This window comes from Colius striatus, chromosome 6, assembly GCF_028858725.1.
Source record: "Colius striatus isolate bColStr4 chromosome 6, bColStr4.1.hap1, whole genome shotgun sequence".
NCBI lineage: Eukaryota > Metazoa > Chordata > Aves > Coliiformes > Coliidae > Colius > Colius striatus.
In genome coordinates, this window is record NC_084764.1 from 34,337,558 (window position 1) to 34,355,607 (window position 18,050).

The 18,050-nt window shown below is 41.0% G+C and overlaps 1 protein-coding gene across 1 annotated transcript in view; it reads right to left on the reverse strand.

The window, feature by feature from the left end:
* The window catches only part of SOS2 (SOS Ras/Rho guanine nucleotide exchange factor 2), a 59,319-nt gene that overhangs the window by 28,647 nt on the left and 12,622 nt on the right, over positions 1–18,050 (reverse strand). Inside the window, exons 2-8 of the mRNA XM_061998559.1 lie at positions 15,912–16,037; positions 12,765–12,896; positions 11,005–11,169; positions 10,150–10,353; positions 8,512–8,655; positions 4,106–4,216; positions 1,974–2,072 (exon numbers count right to left, since the gene is read on the reverse strand). Coding sequence (XP_061854543.1) covers positions 1,974–2,072; positions 4,106–4,216; positions 8,512–8,655; positions 10,150–10,353; positions 11,005–11,169; positions 12,765–12,896; positions 15,912–16,037 — 981 coding nt within the window. The remainder of the gene's footprint in view (positions 1–1,973; positions 2,073–4,105; positions 4,217–8,511; positions 8,656–10,149; positions 10,354–11,004; positions 11,170–12,764; positions 12,897–15,911; positions 16,038–18,050) is intronic.

Here is an 18,050-nt window from a genome sequence, read left to right on the forward strand (position 1 = left end):
TTCCCTCCATCAGCTTTCCAGCCCCTCTGCCCCAGTCTGGAGCGTTGCCCGGGGTTGGTGTCGCCCAAGTACAGGACCTGGCCCTGGGCCTCGTTAAACCTCATATATTTGGTCTTAGCCCATCCCTCCAGCCTGGCCAAAACCCTCTGAAGAGCTTTTAAAGATGTTCTTATACAAACAGAAGCTTTATGAAGGCAAATATTAAAACTATGGCAATGTAAAGTTTCTATTCTCAACAGAGACAGTGCAGCAATCTGGAAAAAACTTCATTAACTCTTAGGGTTGGTTTGGGTTGGTGGCAGGTTTTTTTTTAAGCTTTGTGAACTGTTTTCTAAACTGATTATCAATAGAAATGCTTAAAATATTTACAATTTCTTGAGACACTTGGATACAAACCTTTTACAAAACGTTGGTAATGGATACACTGGAGATGGGTTGTTCTCAGGTCAAAACAAATTACCTTTATTTTTACTTATCTAAATGAGGATATGCAAAGCATCAGAGTAGACATAATGAAAACAGGACTCAACTTGAAAATAAAAATAAAGAAAAAGGGAATATGTGCCAGATATTAACTACAGACCTGGGCTTGAAACAACTGCTATTTTTTGGCTTGATATTCCTTTAGGAAATTTTATAGTGTATTATAGATAAGTTCTATGTTGCAGTTTCCTTTTCTTCCCTGGCACAAGTAAATCCTTTGAAATACAAACTCCATGGAACATGTTGTACGTTGAGAATTTAATAGTGTAATTTCTGTTGCTATTTCAAAATGTCAGCTATAGCCACAGGATATTTCAGCCGCTTAATTTATGTATATCCCAGTTAGTTAATAATTCACTTACCCTCATAAGCCTTACAAACTTTCCCAACACAACGGGGCAAATAGTGACTTTTTTTTTTACATTATCCTCAGCTACTTTAAAAAAACCTCCAAGTAATATCCATGATTTTCTATTTGCATTTTCTACAGTAATAGTGTTTTTTCTTATTCAAGAATGATTATTAAAGATCTCAGACGTTAAATTTCTGCTGACTGCTGGCTTCTCTTCTCATAACTCACAGCAAAAACATTTGCTTGTAAGCATAAAAGATATACGCTTAGTTACTTTTTGGCTCTTGGCTGTTAAACCTCAGGGAAATAACTACTGATGTGAACCACCTTGCTAGCATACATCAGAATAAAATACATGCAAGTGATCTGTGGTCAAACCAATAGGGACTGTTATTTTCTAAAATAAGTAATGCCTCAGTAGGCAAAATTGCTCATAAATACGGACTAGATGCCAACCTAAACAACTTGTATGGTAAAAGTCCTGAAGTATGTCCTACAGGAATAACTTAATAATCTGAATTAGAAATCCATCAAGCCTGACATTTCACCCCTGTCATTTCTTAGAAGACAGAAAATGAGAAAATAATAGTTCTTTTTTTTCATTCCTCCTCCATATGGAGAAAGTGTGCTATGCTATGAAAAATTGTGCTTTTTGCCCTACTTCTTCCAGTCAGGATTCAGGATAAATAATTGAACATTAAGAATGAATTATTTTGGGCCTGATAAAGGAAGTGCCTCCCCAATGGCCAAAATAAGATCAGCTGGGCTGCAACTGGAGCGTGACTTGAGACTGCAGATACTGATCTCAATTATGCTTGGCTTTTTGTGAACAGACAAAAACTTCAGAACTCAGGGAAAGAAGAAACTAGATTTGCATATTAAATTTTAAACTCTATTACAATTCAAGTTCAATAAAGGTTTAACACAATATAGTTACTTTAAATGTTCCCACCAGAGCAATAGATGCTTTTGAAGGGTTTTTTTACAGGATTTTACTTTTCAGACATATACTAAGTGGTGCTTTATTCTCTTTCAGTTTTCAGAAGCAGTAAGTAAAATCTCTTTGCCTACTTAAAACCTTAGATTCTCTACACTAAGAAGTGTTTTTAGCAGAAAGCAAGAATGTGGCTTTATTTACCTGTAGTAACTCAAAGTAGTGCAAACAATGATAGACTGGGATAAGCATGAGACGTGGGAGGACATATCGTACTGCTTCTTTAAAGCCCTCAGCAGTAGACTGAAAAGGAAAAATGAACAGGATTACTTACACTGAAATACTCAAAATGGGACTGGACAAGGCTGTGAAGTTGGTACACCTTTGAGGAAGATGGCTGTGGACAGGGTGTCCCAATGACATTACTCTCTGCTTGCATCTAGTAGTAAGGAACACGATAAAGTCTGCAAAAACATTTTTGTCTACTGAGACTATTCCTGAAATTCATAGACACATAAATGCTCCTACATCGAGAAAACAGAACCTGAAAACACCCTCTTCCAGACACAACATCTTTTTCCATCAACAGTTATGAGTGGATTTTGATGCACAAATCACTAGTGAACCCACAGCTCTGCAAACATCCTTAACCTCTGCAACAAATGCTGGCACAAGCTGCCTCCTTAAAACGGTAACCAGCTGGATGGTCCCTATTTTTGCCTGAAGTAGTAAATCATATCTAAACAGTCAGAGGACCAAGTCCCCACAAGTCATTTTACAAGCATTCTTTAATTCATGAAGAGGTGCTTGTATCAGTCTCTAGCACCTCTGTGTTTCAGCATAGTCTGCAGAACTCAATTAACAGCATTAGTCTGAGGTGATAGCACCTAAAAATAACGTCTACGGCTACACTGCACACCTTACTTTCCAGCGAATGGTCACATCCCAGAATGCAGGAAATGGTTGAATGTATTTTGAAAAAAGCTTATATCCATTTCCAAAATAGCGTGTTTTACCCTGGCACACAGCTTGCTGCCGGGAACACTGGAATGTTAAAGACCAGCCAGGACTGTCACACAATCTAATAAACTCGGCACCAACTTCCCTCTAATGTTCTCCCCTCCCAGCTGTGCTTCAATTTACATCCAATGTACCACAGAAACACTGAGGGCTCATCAAGTACCTAAGAAACTGGTATTAGTATCTCCTCTCCCTCAGAAGCTGAGAATGCCAAGTTTATGACTTGGAAATCTTTTCCCATTCCCAGCAGCTAACCAACACAGTAATTCAGGCTGTGAGATAAGGAGAAGTTTTCCAAATGATGGTGAAATCCCTGGCATCTTACAGATCAAGATAACTATTGAACAGAAACTGAATTACCTGATCTCCTTTTTGGAAATGGTATCTCCCCCTGTTTAAGACCTCTAGCTGCATCTCTGCAACTGCCAGAGACAACTGTCCAGAGCCCTGAGTTTGCAGAAGCGTGAACATTCCCAGGAAAGCCCAAACCCCTCTATGGTGAGGAGAGGGAAAGGAGGTGAGCTTCACTGTCAAATGACTGTGACCAACTCAATCTGGAACAGGGCTTTGGGCTTTAAATTTGCTAGGCAAGTGGGCCTTACTTCAATCACACCAAGTAGTATTTAAGAGTGAGACGATCCAGCTTACCGAGCCTCAGAGCTGAAGAGGAAACATCTGGAAGGAATGGCTCAGAGGAACCTCAGCTTGCAGAGGTGTGTGTCCCAGTGAACTATACAAACTAAACACTACTACCATGGGTTTAGCTGGGAGCACCACTGACCCAACATTTCCTCAGCAGCCTTTCTGAACACAGCTCAGTCTCCTGAGCAATAGTCTTTCACAACTCTGCCACATTGGTGAAAGGAAGTAATAAAAATGAAAAAAAAAAAAAAACAACAAATCATGGCTGACCTTGCTGGATGGTCCTATTAAAGCAATGACTCAAGGACAACTGTCAGTCCCAGCTTCAATGCTGAACAAGGAGGCCTGGGATATGTATGGAAGAAAACTAAATTATTGTGCCTGGGTGCCTGTGTTTGGCACTAAAAGGCAAAGCAGAAATAGAAGTGGTGGGTGTGAGAAGTCAACATCTGTTCTCAGGCAAGAAAGTGATGTGAGGACAAAAACAACCTGCAAAGATTCATGGATGGGTCAGAGCTATGTCCAGTTTTCAGAGAAAGAGGTAGAGTCCAAACATCTTACACTAAAGAAAGGCCAGAATGGAGAGGTGTTCCTGCTCAGTAGGAAGTAAAGAACTACTGACAAAATTAAAACCTTTGAAATATGAGAACTCAGTGGTTTTCATTTATACTCACCTGGAAGTGGAGAGCAACAGCAGGTTTTGCCATTAAGTTATTAAAATGCTCATTAAATTGTGGAGATAGAATATCCTGGGACAACGTTTCATATGGATCAAAGGCTTGTTCCTAAACAAGAACAGAGAATTATACACATACATGAAGGGTGCAAGATATTTCTGTTCCAGTTGGTACAATTAATTTCTTCAATAAAACTGATACACAAGGGGAACTCTTCAAGAAAAGATCGATTTTGCAAAACAAATATTCAGTAAGCCACAAACCTTTTTCACTTCCAATTTTCAAACACACACCAGGTTTTCTCAGCATGCCTCAATCTCACCACACATCACTAACACAAACTTTGTTTTCCTGAAGCACTGGGAGCCAAGAGAATTTCTTGCTTTCAGCTCATCCACATTTCACACAGAATTGCAGTTTACCTCCACTCTGTCAATGAAGACTGACACTTTGGAAAGCAGTGCAGGTAAAGATGAACTTTAGGGACTGTCACAAGGAGGCATTGTTGTACTACCACCATTTCAGGGGACATCACCTAAGAATGGTCAGTTGTAGGCACTGTGCTCCTCCTGCACACTTCTCTGGCTGGGAAAAGTATCTCACTCTAGGAACAAAGCAGCTACTCTGAAAGAGTCTCAGAAGAAAGTCCTCTAATGACACCAAAGGTTTCAGGTGCAAAGATGATGGTTCTGGATGGAGTACCCATGCCTGTGATTCTGTAATATCAACTAGAGCAGGATGGGTTGAGAACCTGACTGTACATGAATCTCTGCAGGAATAATTTATGGCTGCTCATAGATCACCTGCTCTACAGCCTGTCAGACTGTTCCAGCCTCTACAGATTCATTGGGCTGAATCACTCACGAATCACTAGGTTATCTGGGAGTGTGGCAGGATGCCCAGGATAAGCACATACCTCTTTTCACCTTAATGCAGAAGTGCTTGTCAGAATACAGGCTGAAGAATTTGGGAGTTCTAAAAATCACAAAGGCTAATTTGCACATTCAGGTGAAGCCTCAAGTCTTCCATTTGCAGAGAGACAAGGGGATTTCCTACCTTACTCATGGGGCTACTGCAATGAAACTCTTTGTGGGGAGGAAAGGCACAGAATGCACTCTCTTTTCACATGCAAATTATCATCATTACTCCCAACTCTCATCAAGTTCTAATCACCTCTGTCCATTCCCATTACATTGCATCTGGGAAGGGGTAAAGAGGGGGGGAGGTTTGTCTCTTCAGCAGCAGCAGCTGAAGAGAGATGATCAGACTCTATCTGAACAGGCTGGTTTTCTTAAACAGAATCTGAATCCAGTTTAGAGCCTGGATTTTTTTTGGTTTCGTTACTCCACAACTGCCCACTACCTGCAAGCATGCAATAAGAGGGTCTTATTTTACAACATCCAGATTAGAGACACTGGACAATAACATTGCATAACACAGTTTCTCTTTGCTGTACTAGCCAACAAAAAATGAACATAAATCTCTGCAGAAGCAGTAGGCCAGCCATGGGGTGTGGGTTCACCTGCATCCAGAGGTAGTAGGCACAAATGGAGAGATGGCTGCAGGTGCTCCCTCCACTGGTCCATTCTGCACTGCAGAAATGGAACTGCTTCTCAAAATGTAGCCTTGCATGCAAATCTGCTGGGGGAGCCAGGCCAAGACATTTTATTCTGTGCTGTTTTTTAAAACTTTTCACTGCATTTTAGAAGGGTTTTCAGTTCCTTCCACTCAGGCTTTGATCAGTATTTTTAGTTTTTGGGTTTGTTTTTTGAACACAAGATCGGAACAAACTGCCTTAGGTATCTTCCCCAAGAGAATAATAGAAAAGGGGGGTTTTACATCTGCAATGTTGCAAAAGTTACTGAAATATGAAAGGTGTTAACTTAAGGCCTATATAAATTATCTTAATGCAGCACATAGTTCTGGACTGGAGCTTGTACATTCCAGTCCATTTTACTGTACTGCAATGTTGTTTCCACCTTTTTTGCTTTGTGGATACAAACTTCTGTGTAAATGAAAATACCAGCATAGCAAGTTTACAACCTACTGATAACAACCTTGCTTTATTAGCTGCCTTCTGAAGACCACTTCAAGATACAAAGCCCCTCTGCCCTCAGTTCTGAGGCTCTCCAGACACCAGCTGAACTAAAAAGATTATCTCAGGCAATCATTAAAACACATTGTTATAGATAAAACTGTAAAAGTTACCACAGAGTACATTTTTTTAACCAGCACATTAACAGACATCCATCTCCCACTCATATATGTCAGGCATCAAGTTTTTTAACTCCTCCACATCAGAAAAAAATGTTTTATTTTTCCCACACTTCCTTATCTCACAAACACTACAATATTTATGTTTAAACCTTCCAAAGAACTGATGCAAAAAAATCCAGACAAAGCAGGAAGATTCCAGCTTGCAAAGGTTGTTTGTATTTAATTATCCTTCCAAACAAGTTGAAGGACCTTTATCGTGGAAACACTAAGTGAACAAACCTGGCAGTGAGATAGGCAGAACAAATAAACACTTCACTTTCATATCTCTCTTTAATGATCCCTTTTGCAAATACTCACAGAAAGATGATCTCAACACACGAGATGATCAAATGAACAGCCTAGTTAAAGTAGGTCTTGCTCTGTATTAACTGAATTATTAAATTCAGACTTACTATTTGCATGAAAAGGTTTGTAGAATAATCTGTTCTTCATTTCTTGTTGAAGTTTTTTCAGTTAATGAAAATCAGGTGAGATTTTTACTTGTTTAAAAGAATTTGTCTCCCTTCATGCACAGGATTGCCTAAGAGTAGCTTCTGCAATAAACTGAGATATGTATGTTTTCCAGGACAGTGCTGTACTACTTAAAATGTTAAGGGTTTGGGTTTTTTTTTTTTTAATTTTAATAAAATAGCTGCTTTATTTCATTGCTCAAATGTTTCTCATCTTTATATAAGCAATTATGCTTTAACAACTAACGAGCTAAGACCTAGGCAACTGGACTTTCCTACTGAGGGGTCACGAGTAGTTTATTGAAGTAAAGGCAGGAAAGCTTTCTGGTATGTTCCTAAGTGAGTGGCACATGGGCTGAAGAACCTGTATTCTTCACATCCACAAAAATGTAAAGCTTTTTTCAAACAGTACTGGTGTGTTCATGCAGTCCTCACATTTCAGAAACTGAACATATGTAAAAGCAAAAGTTCTCATCGTTTTCTTTACAAACACTGTAATTCTAAGATAAAACTCATAAACTTCACATTCACCATCTGGTTCATCTGAGATATTCTTTCTCTCTCAGGCCAGAACACCTCATTTGACTTCCTCTAATACAGTCAATGTGGTTTACATCACTACGTTTACATTTTGGTTCCAAAAACAGGGCTCAATACACCTCTCAAGAAAAAGCAGACTCCACTGAAACACGTCTAAAGACACCAAGAACCCTACACCTACCTCTGTAATTTATTCCAAGAGTTAGCTCCCCTGAACATTAAATAGGTGTGGTGGATTTCTAAGCTGAACTATCCTCTTGCCTTTCAGATACTGCATTTTTGCCATGTAACTCTCTGCTGAATTCCAGAGGAATTTTTATTCTGTTTTCTGGTCATGAAGGTACCTATACACTCATCCTATTTTGGATAAACTGAGTTCTGTCTCACTGTAAAGCACTCACTCAAAAACTTTGTGACTCTCTTGTAGTCCTTCCTGTATTTCAATGCCCATTTTTAAAAAGACCCCAACAGTTAACAGACTGTTAAGAATATTCCAGTGCAAGTCACATAAAATCCTTGTGCAGCATCCTCCCTTAGTCCTACTCCTTAATATCCAATTTATGGGTCAGTGGGTGTCTGTAACAGTAAGCTTCTGTTGAGTTCCATGTCTGTTTTGATCCTTGAGTGATTGTTTTGCAGAGACATTTCCTATTCCAGAACAATATATTTGCCTGAATTAAGAACATATTTTGTTTGAATTAGCTCATTGCCCAGCCACGCAAGTCACTCATCTTGCAGATCAATGTCCAACTGCTATGATTTTTGGCTAGCCCTGGGCCTGACACCAACAACTACAAAAATCAAAGCACCACTTTCTTTCAGTAAGCAATCCCAGTTAGTTACTTTTCAAATCCACATCCCTACAGGGTCGTAGCAATTAATTCCCACTCTGAAATAACATTTTAAGCTTTGTGCTTACCTGCTTGATATAATTTCTATGACAGGTAGAAAACACACTTTAGCTTACCTGCTAAAGAATGGGTAGGGCAGATTTCTGTTTAGAGCTTATTGGAAGGACATTTTACAACTGCAAGTTTACTGGAGGTAAGAGTCACAAACAAAAGTTTACCAAGAAAATAAAACAATCAGCGATTTAAAAAAAACCCCAAACTCCCCAGACTCAAAGCAGCACCATACCTCTGCAAGATCCTCAAAGCAGCTGCCAGCCAGAGGGTGAGGACTACTTTCATCAGTCATCTCAACAGTATCCTCAATCAATCCTAAAAGCTTCACTGTCAACTCATGGATGTCTGAAATGTTGCTAAATATCACATCGATATCCTGCAAACACAAACCGTATCTTAGTTGTGCTTAGAGTAGTTTCTTTTGTTTATGTAAATATCAGAGCATTTTTCATGAAATCTGAACCAAAATGGAGATGGAGACAAGAAAAAACTAGGAAGAAAGTTAAAACTGTGTGGTCTTGCCAGCCCTGCAGGCTTGCCTGGGCACATCCAGTCTTACACAACTCTCACCCTAGTGAAGAAAGCACATCATCCTTCCCAGGCCAGGGCTGCTGCCAGCCCTTATGGGACAGGCTGCTCAGGGCTGTGGACAGAAACCCCTGGCATCTTCAGCCACAACTCACAGCTGTTATTTTCCCTCTTGCCCCTCAGAACACAATAGGAAGGAGGCTATTTAAAGTAGCTCCAAGGTCAGATCCTCTAAATCACAGGTAAAAGTGAAAGCAGCTACTTGGCTACTTTAGTAGAGTACTATCTGGGTACAGAGGAGGCATTGGCAGCTTCCTATTCCAAACTCTCCTTTCAGATTTTTCAAATCCACACACCACACACAAACCCAACTAGTCAGACCTTTCCAATGACCTGCACTCCTCTCTTCTGACCCCTGTAAAACACACTTCTTGGAAGCCTTCTCTACCCCAACCTAAGACTGCACAGCTTGCTTGACCTCCTGCCAGTGACAAGACCATGGCAAACTCTCCGTGGGAACAAGCAAACTCAAAATTTCTCATACCCACTCCCACATAACAAAAGAGTATTCCTCAGCTCCAAAATACCACTCTCTTCTTCTCCCATCATCTTCCTTTGAATTCTCTCCCTACATTCATGTAATTCTCCAATATCCCATCAGCTGAGGAACCTCCCCACTGTGTCCTGCCGCCTCTTTTTAACCTGCTGGTACCACTTAAACATCCAAGTTCAGGTTCTGCTGATCTCATCCCCTTCTCCTTCCTCCCACAGGAAGGATTCATCAATCTCTTACTATTACTACTTCTCTTAGAAGAGCTGGGCTTCCTTTTTTGACTGCAGCAGCCTGAAAAAAGAATTTGCCACACATGTAATTTTGGTCAAATACTTCAATCATTTATCAAGCAGAGATTCCCTTCACAGTCAGTCACACACTACAGAATCCAGGGCCAAGGGCTGTTTAACTTGTAGTTTCTGCAGATGGGGGGGTGTCCTGGGGTAGACCTCAAATGTTAATTCAAGGATTCACCTGCATTCACTGTACACACAAGTAGATAACTGAGAATTTTTGTGTGAAGCAACAGCGGAATGATTACCTACATGACCAAAAGACTCCAGCATTGCTGACATCTCACAGGCAATCATGTCCATTAAGCTTCCCTCCAAGAGCAGCACTCCTAATGGCAATTCCTCCCTTTTATTCCACAGTCAACACTCACTAAGCACTGACACACAATAAATCAAATTGAATTTTTGCCTCCACACAGTTAACACAAAATTGATACGTTATGGCAGCTAATGGAGCAACTAGCATTACACATCAATAACCTACTAAAGGACTTACAGTAGGTGTGAACAGTTTTCTGTTTGACAGGAAAGCTTCCCGAAACACTTTGATGATCAGATTCAGCTCCCGCAGATATTGCCTTTCCTCTGCAATTTCATTTCTCACTAGGTCATAGTAGTTGAGTTCCCCAGAAGAAGAAGGCTCATCTTCACAGAGAGAAACCAAACCAATGTCATCTTGATCAAACATATCCATCAAAACCTAGCAAAGAAATTGATAAAAATTACATGCAAGCCTGATTTTTACACTTGGCTTAAGCGCAGCTATTTCAGTGTGTTCAGAGAAATCCTCTGAGTTTTTAATACAATACTTTCTGTGATCACTTTCACAAGGGAGTAATATTTAAACGTTGGCAGCAGAAGGCTGGATCAGTTGCCAAAGCCATTTTCCCCTTTATAAGTTAGTATGACCTAGAAAACAAGTTACAATTCATGCAGAACCAACTTTAAAAACAAGGCATCTTGCATAACCCTTTGACAAAACCCTCCTGATAAAGATAAAATTAAACAAAAAATGGTTCTCATTTTTCTTGAGATTAGAACTAAAGGTCTTTTCTGTATTACAAAGAAGGAAAGAGCTGCCATGACAAAGTAGCATCAGGACTGTAACACAGTCAGGAAATAGAAGATATCATCATTTTCTGTCTTCTCATTGCTGTGTGAACTACTACTGTTCCAAAACTTAACAGGATCGACCTAAACTTAAGTCTTTACTGTGACAGCTCTGGTATGAGTGAGGAGAGAAGCTTCTGCATTTGACTAACTCCAGTCTCTCCTCCCTCCTATCCTACTCTGGATGTACCTTCTGAAAAACCGAAACCCCTCCACCACTCTTTCAATCCCAACTCCTTACCTTATCAGCACACATTGATACTTTAATGTCCTGCTGGGAGATCTCAAAGTGTCGTATATTGAAAACATAGTTTCCAGCCAGCTTTAAAATATCAGCCGAGATGTATTCTAAGACAGCCACAATATAGAGAGAGACGTGGTAATCTACCTTATAACCCAGGACCTCCTGCAAAATTAGAGAGAAAAAGAGGGAAAGAATCCAACTCAACTATTTATTACAGAAATTAATCAGAATAATTAACACACCGAGTTTTCTACTGAAATTAATCTTTTAATAACCTTTCCTCTAAAAATGACAGTCCTGAAAATAGGGTGTTTTCAAGGAAGGGACTTCACTGGAGCCACTCTTGTATTTAGATTTTAGCCTATATCAATGATAACTGAAAGACTCTGTCTCTGATCTCTTTTTCTCTTCAGAAAAGAATATGCTTCATATTGAATTGTTCTTGATGGAACAAAGTTGTATTTCATCAAAATACAGCCTGTACGTTCAACCTGTTAAGTACTGCAATCCATTTTAGTCTTTGGATGAACAACTAAGCCATCTAAATCCTTGCACAACATAAAATCCTTAAAGTTAATTATTAAAGTCTGAACAGAAAACAAACAGGATGAATTTTGCATGTTCTTCTTGTGCTACATGCTCCATGTTCTGCAGAGCATGCACCACATGGCTTCTTACTCCTGAGGGTTCTATCACAGGTAAGTACAGGTAAGCTCGTGCATTTGAAGGTGTCTATGTACACACACTTCTAAATCAGATAGCATTAAAAAAAAGCACCAGTGTTGCCCTGGAAGATCTTATTTAATGCCAGTTTATTTCCTAAGGTGTCCTCCCCTCTCATTAACGGCCACAAACTGAGACACTGCATGTAAGAACACAGTGACTATGCCTGAAAAAGTGCTTTAATTCCTGCTGATGCTTGAATAACGTTTTCTGGATGCAGCTGGAAATTCTGGTGCAACAATGCCACCAATGGAGAAAAGCATCTCTTCAAGCTATGAACAAAAAGCAAAATCAATACCAAAAAAAGTATTAAAAAAGAGCAGTTTGAATGAACCTCAAGGTATTGATTCAGCACTGATCTAAAAGTGATTAAACACTGATCTAAAAACCACAGTGCTGCTTTACCATTACCATAAAACCCTTGTACAGTGTGAATACATGCTTACTGTGTGACACTAACACCTGCCTGTAAGTAAGGAGCTGTTCTAAGTAACATGACATCTAAGTAACACGACATCTCCTCAAAATCCACCAACAATAAAGTCAGTATTTGGTCTTCTGTCACACCTTTGCAGATCTATTGATTTTAAAACCAAGGCATCAGTGACATTCAACAGTAACTGAAAGGACATTGACACACGTCTTAGTTGACGGTATACAAGGAACAGGACGTTCTTGTTCTCTCTCCTATTTTGGCTTCTGCAGCACTTTGAAACAAATAAAGGTGTCAAAACAGCGCTCCTGAAGTAGGTAACATCTTTGTTTGGATTTTATTTATGGTAAAAGCTAACTAGTCATACTTCAAAGTAGAGTAATACATGTCTACAACACAATGAATTTAGGGAATCTACTCTTCTTACTACAATATACTCATCCTGTTCTATTGTGACTCTTTACTTTTTCAGTCAATATATAAGAAACATCCCTAATTTCACACAAATGAAAGAAACAGTTTAAAGGTTCTGCTGGAGGGCAACAACGCAGCTGGGGGTGCAAGGTGGGCAGGAGTCATCACAGGTTGCTGGTTTAAGCACCTTTAATAAAGGATGTATTTTGTCCACTGGTAGCAGGAGAGGGTTTCTTCTCTTTCGTTTCTCTATAGCAGACTGCGCGTCGGCAATCGCCCACTTGTCTATTGGATGAGGAAATGTCTTTTGAACACGCTCCTGTCCAAACAGAAAGATGCACTTAGATTAACCACACTAATCAAAGAGAAGTTTTAAAAAAATAAAACAGCAAATTACTTCCCCTGTAGTATAGGCAATTATCCTCCTCCTCAGTGTTTGCAGTACATTTTCCTAACTGTTCACTCCTCCTGGTTGCCCAACTTGGCTTCACTCCTTTCAATCATCCCCAACAACCTTCCTTCCCTACGCAGGAAGAACTCCTTCAAATCTCTTAAAACAACTCTTGCTCTATGATCTTTGCATCAGAAGAGCAGCAAGAAACCTCAGCTGAGACCAGGAGCCCAAAATATAAACAACATCAGGAAGTACTAAACCGTTTACAGTCTATATTAAAAAAGAAGTTGGTATTGTTCCTATTTCATGACAGAGCATGACTTGCCCTACATCAGATTGAGTTCATGACAGAAATGGAAAACAAGTGCAGGATCTTCTAACTAGGAGAGCTGTGATTCAGGAAGAAGGATGGCTGTGATGGACTCCTCAAGCCCACACAGGAGCATACTCCTCTGCACAACCAGTCACCTGCTCCAGTTTACAGCCCCCACTACCATGGGAAACTGTATGCAACTTTAGGTTACTCCTACATAGATTCACATTTCAACAGGTGAGATGACCCCCACAGCCGAACAAACAGCAGTCCCACACTTCAGCAGCCCTACCTAACCATGCACAAGGCCCCAGTCCCGCTTCTCATGAAGCCCTCCAGCCCTCCTGCTGCAGCCCCTGTGAGCTGGGGAATTAAACGCTGAAAGGATGTGTCTAAACTGAACTCTGATGGCTGCTTAAGTGACTTTGGAAAACTAGTTTTTTTAAGTGAGACCATTCAGGAGGGAACAGTGATCATCATGTGCTGCTGGTCCCTTAGCCCAGCTGGCCCTGCCAGGCAGGCATGGGATGCGCTGCAGTGCCGTACCCCATCTCTGCTTTGAGCCTGTAACCCGGGCCACAACGAGGTCTGCACAGGTGGTAACTCTTAGAGGAGAGATTTTTATAAATGAGCTGAAGAATGAGCTGAGAAAAATGGTGAAAAATCTTTGATAAAAACATTTTTGCACACACTCCAAAATCTCACAGGAGGCCTTCTCACAGGTCTTCTCAGAGGCAGCTTGCATGTGGCCATTTAAGGCTCAACTTAACAGGCTGTGCCAGGTAAACACATGGTGACCTTTCCTCTTGGCCAACAGCCCAAAGCCCTGGGCTGGTTAACCAAAGTGAACTTGCTTTGAGATTCTACCAGGAGATCACCTGCGACACAGACGTCATGTGGCATTCAGCTGTCCTTCAACTCCGCAGGGCACTCCACAACTAACACACGCCTTTTGTGCCCAGACTTTACTGGCTCCCAGTGTTTTCTTGGGAACAACGTGAATGGCTTTTTCTGTTTATAAAACTTCCATAATTTGAGATTTTAGACCTTGATCTTGAAAGTATTTAAGGATAATATTAGGTACAAATAGTTCCATTAACTCCAGGCTGTTATGTAAGTATCTGCACGCTAAAGTTTAGAGATCACAGCTCTCATGTTTTCTCTTAACAGCTAAAAACAGGAGGAGCAGAGGCCTTTACTTGTGTGCCAACACTGCAATCTCACCAACAACCCCTAACACAAACCTGAATTCTGATTTCCCTGCTTTGGAAGACTCTGAGTGCATTAAACTACACAATAAAAATGTTTGGGGGAACCCTTTCCCATTAGTTAGTTAATCTTAGAACACAAAGCTAGTTTTAATTGTTACATTTGCCAAGTGCAACAAGGTCGTCTTACAGCCTTAAAATGCCAGGTACATATAAAATACAACACTCAGGATCTAGTGTTGGCTGTTAGTGCTAACCATGATTCAGAGCTGTCAGTTGTCTCAGAAGGCTGGCTGTATTGTATGCAGTTTTGCACCCAGTGATTTGTGGAGGACACACATATACACTGAAAGTTATTAATTCATACATAGACAGGGTAATTTTATCATCTCGTGACTCAGAAGTAGAAAACTACAGAGCTGGTGTGCAGAACAATCAGTGTTATCTCAAACTGTCCTCTGTGCTGAAGGACAGTTGGGATCAGCTGGGAACTGGCTAATGAACAAGGAATTTCTCAGCTCCACAATCAAAGTTCAAATCCAGACTCAAGGTAGTAACAATCCAGGGAGATATTAAGGGACTACGAAGTTTTGCTTTTATTTAGTCACACTATACTCTTTATGCATCAGTATTACAAAATACATTAATCATAAACCAAAATGAATAATTAATGAATTAACTCCATGTTGAATTAAGAGCAATTGCTGCATCTCAGTAGAATCTGAAACCCCTCAGGCCATTCTTTTGTAATTTTATTTCCATGACACATATAGAATATCAGAAGAGAACATCATTTTGGTTTGTGTTGAAAATTCCAGACATACAGATTGCTTTACAATTAATACTCTACAAAGCTATAAGGGGTCACAGCTACACAGGAGCACTTTCTCCCTGCAGACTGTACATGGAAGTGCACTCCACTGAAGCCCTCATTTTGTAACTGATGACATGAAAGCAGACAGCTGCAATAATACGAGAGCCTCAATGAGTTCAGTAAAGTTCCAGGAACGTACAACTCTATTCCCTCAGCATCACACTCCAGGCCTAGCAACAGTAATCTTTCATTCCAATATTACTTTTTTTCCTGTTACAGTTATGTAAAAAAGTAGGAAAACTTGCAACATCCTTCCATCCTTGAGTCCACAGTGTATTTATGCAGCAGAAAATCCTTCAAAGTACTCTGCATTTCTAAAAATAATGCTGAAACATAAAATTCTCACCACTTCTATTCTGAAACCATGTATAGAAAAAACGATTTTCCAACTAAGCTTGCTTTGTGAAATCTCAATACTATATAATCCTTTAGCATTAACAGGCTCTGCTCTTCAGGCTCACCATGCTTTAACTTCAATCTGCACTGCACAAAATACCTCAGTCATTTTGCTAGCAAGCCCTTGGTTTTCCAGGATCTAGTCTTACCTCTACATCTTGGACAGTCCGTGGCTGAGCAATGCATAGTTTGTTTAGCAGCTGCAGTATTAACTCTTCAATGTAATAGAGAGAATCTTCTTTTGCTGAAAGGTTTGGGTGAACCTGTTGCTGAACCTGTCCAAAAGAATTGAAAGAATCAGAGTGGGGATTTTTTTCCCATTTAAAACTGTACAGATGGGAGAATCAGGAAAAAGCACCTCCAGTGATTTCTCACAAGCTTTCCTATGTAATTAGGATGGCAATTCCAACTCCTGCAAAGCTGGCATCTCTATTCAATTAAAACCCAAGTGTTTAGCCTCTACGGTGAGGAAGAAATTCCAAGCCAAGGCAGATTTCTGGCAACGATGCCGTGAAAACAATCACTGCAGGTAATTCTGCAGTTACTCATCCACAGAATGAGTAACATACAGTTATGTTACTAACCCTATTAATGAGTACTGGGTGACTGTGAACAGAGAAGGTGCATGGACCCACCAGAGGAAAAGACTTAATGGGCAAGGACACCAGGATAAGAGAACTAACCAGTCTGGCCGGGAATCGGATTGATGTGCTGTCAAAACCTGTGGCAATAAAAACCCACAGCCATGACACAGGAGAAGGGCAGGAACAACTCTTTGAGATGCCTCAGAACCCAAAAACTAACTAGGACATGACACACTGTCTGAGGCTTGAGAAGGAGAGATGTGAAATACTTACAACAGAGAGGGAGACCTAAGGAAAAGCATGAGTCAAAAAATCAGGAGTGTCAAGACTAGGAAAGGGGCTGTGAGAAAAGCTGACTTCCACCTCCCTCTAACCAAAGGCAGGATAATGCCTTTTATCTCACCTCAGCAGAGATTAATCACAGCTTTTGTTTCCAAGGCTGAGCTAGACCAGTCAACCTCAGAATGTGCCCACACAAGCTAAAGGGCCACAACCAATTTGCCCTGGTCCAGCGTGGATGTTTTCCTACTAAAAATCCCCTACAACCAACCAACCATCCCACCTTAAAAACAACAAGAAAAGGGCACTCAGGAGTTAGTCTATATACTCAGTTTTCCCTGGCAGCCTCTCAACCAGGAAAGCACTAACTAGATCTTAAAAGTATAGCCAAAAGATTCTTAAGCAATACAATCCAGGGAAACTCCCTGCTCCCCCCATACAAAGTTTATGCTAATCACCTCAATAAAGGTAATCTTACACACTTACACTGGCACTCTGTATGTGGTTTCAAGCACAAGACAAATGGCTTGTAGTTCCTTGGAGCAAGAAAATAACATTTTGGGGTCAAACACTGATCCTCTGAAATACAGGCACTCCTCCCTCAAAAGACAATGGGTGAGTGCACAAACACTGGGGAGGCTCTGAGGGCTCCCTTCAAATTAATTAAGTAATCACCTCATAGTGATACTTTGGGGCCATTCAATTTGCAGTCCCGTGGGCTCTTGTAAACTGTGCAAAACCAGCCCAACAAGGAAGTAAGGTGTCTGGCTGGCTTCCTTCCCCACCAGCCGCAGAGGGAGGCGGGCAGAGCTGCCCAGGAGCCAGAGTCACTGCGAGGAACACTGGCTGCTCCATCTCCTGCTGTGCCACAGCCTGGAAGAACTGGGAACAGGACTGCACTTTGCCCCCACACCTCTGCATCAGAGGAGAGGAAAAGCCAGGACTGAGGTTCAAGGGTAAGTGCAGAGTCCTGCACTTGGGGAGGAACAGCTCCCAGCACCAGCACAGGCTGAGGGTGACCTGCTGGAGAGGGACCTGAGAATTCTGGTGGGCAGCAAATGAGCCAGCAATGTTCCCTCATGGGCAAGAAGGCCAATGGCATCCTGGGAGGCATCAAGAAGAATGTGGGCCGCAGGTCAAGGAATGTCATTGTCTAGTTCTCCTCCCACTCTACTCTGCCCTAGTGAGGCCTCATCTGGAGTTCTGTGTCCGGTTCTGGGCTCTCCAGTTCAAAAGTGGCAGGGAACTGCTGGAGAGAGGCCAGACAGAGCTACCAAGATGATCAGGGGACTGAAGCATCTTCCTTATGAGGAAAGCCTGCAGGAACTGGGGAGAAGAGCCCGGAGCAGAGAAGGCTGAGAGAGAATCTCAATAACACTTGCAAGTATTTAAAAGGTGGATGTCAGGAGGATGGGATGACACTTT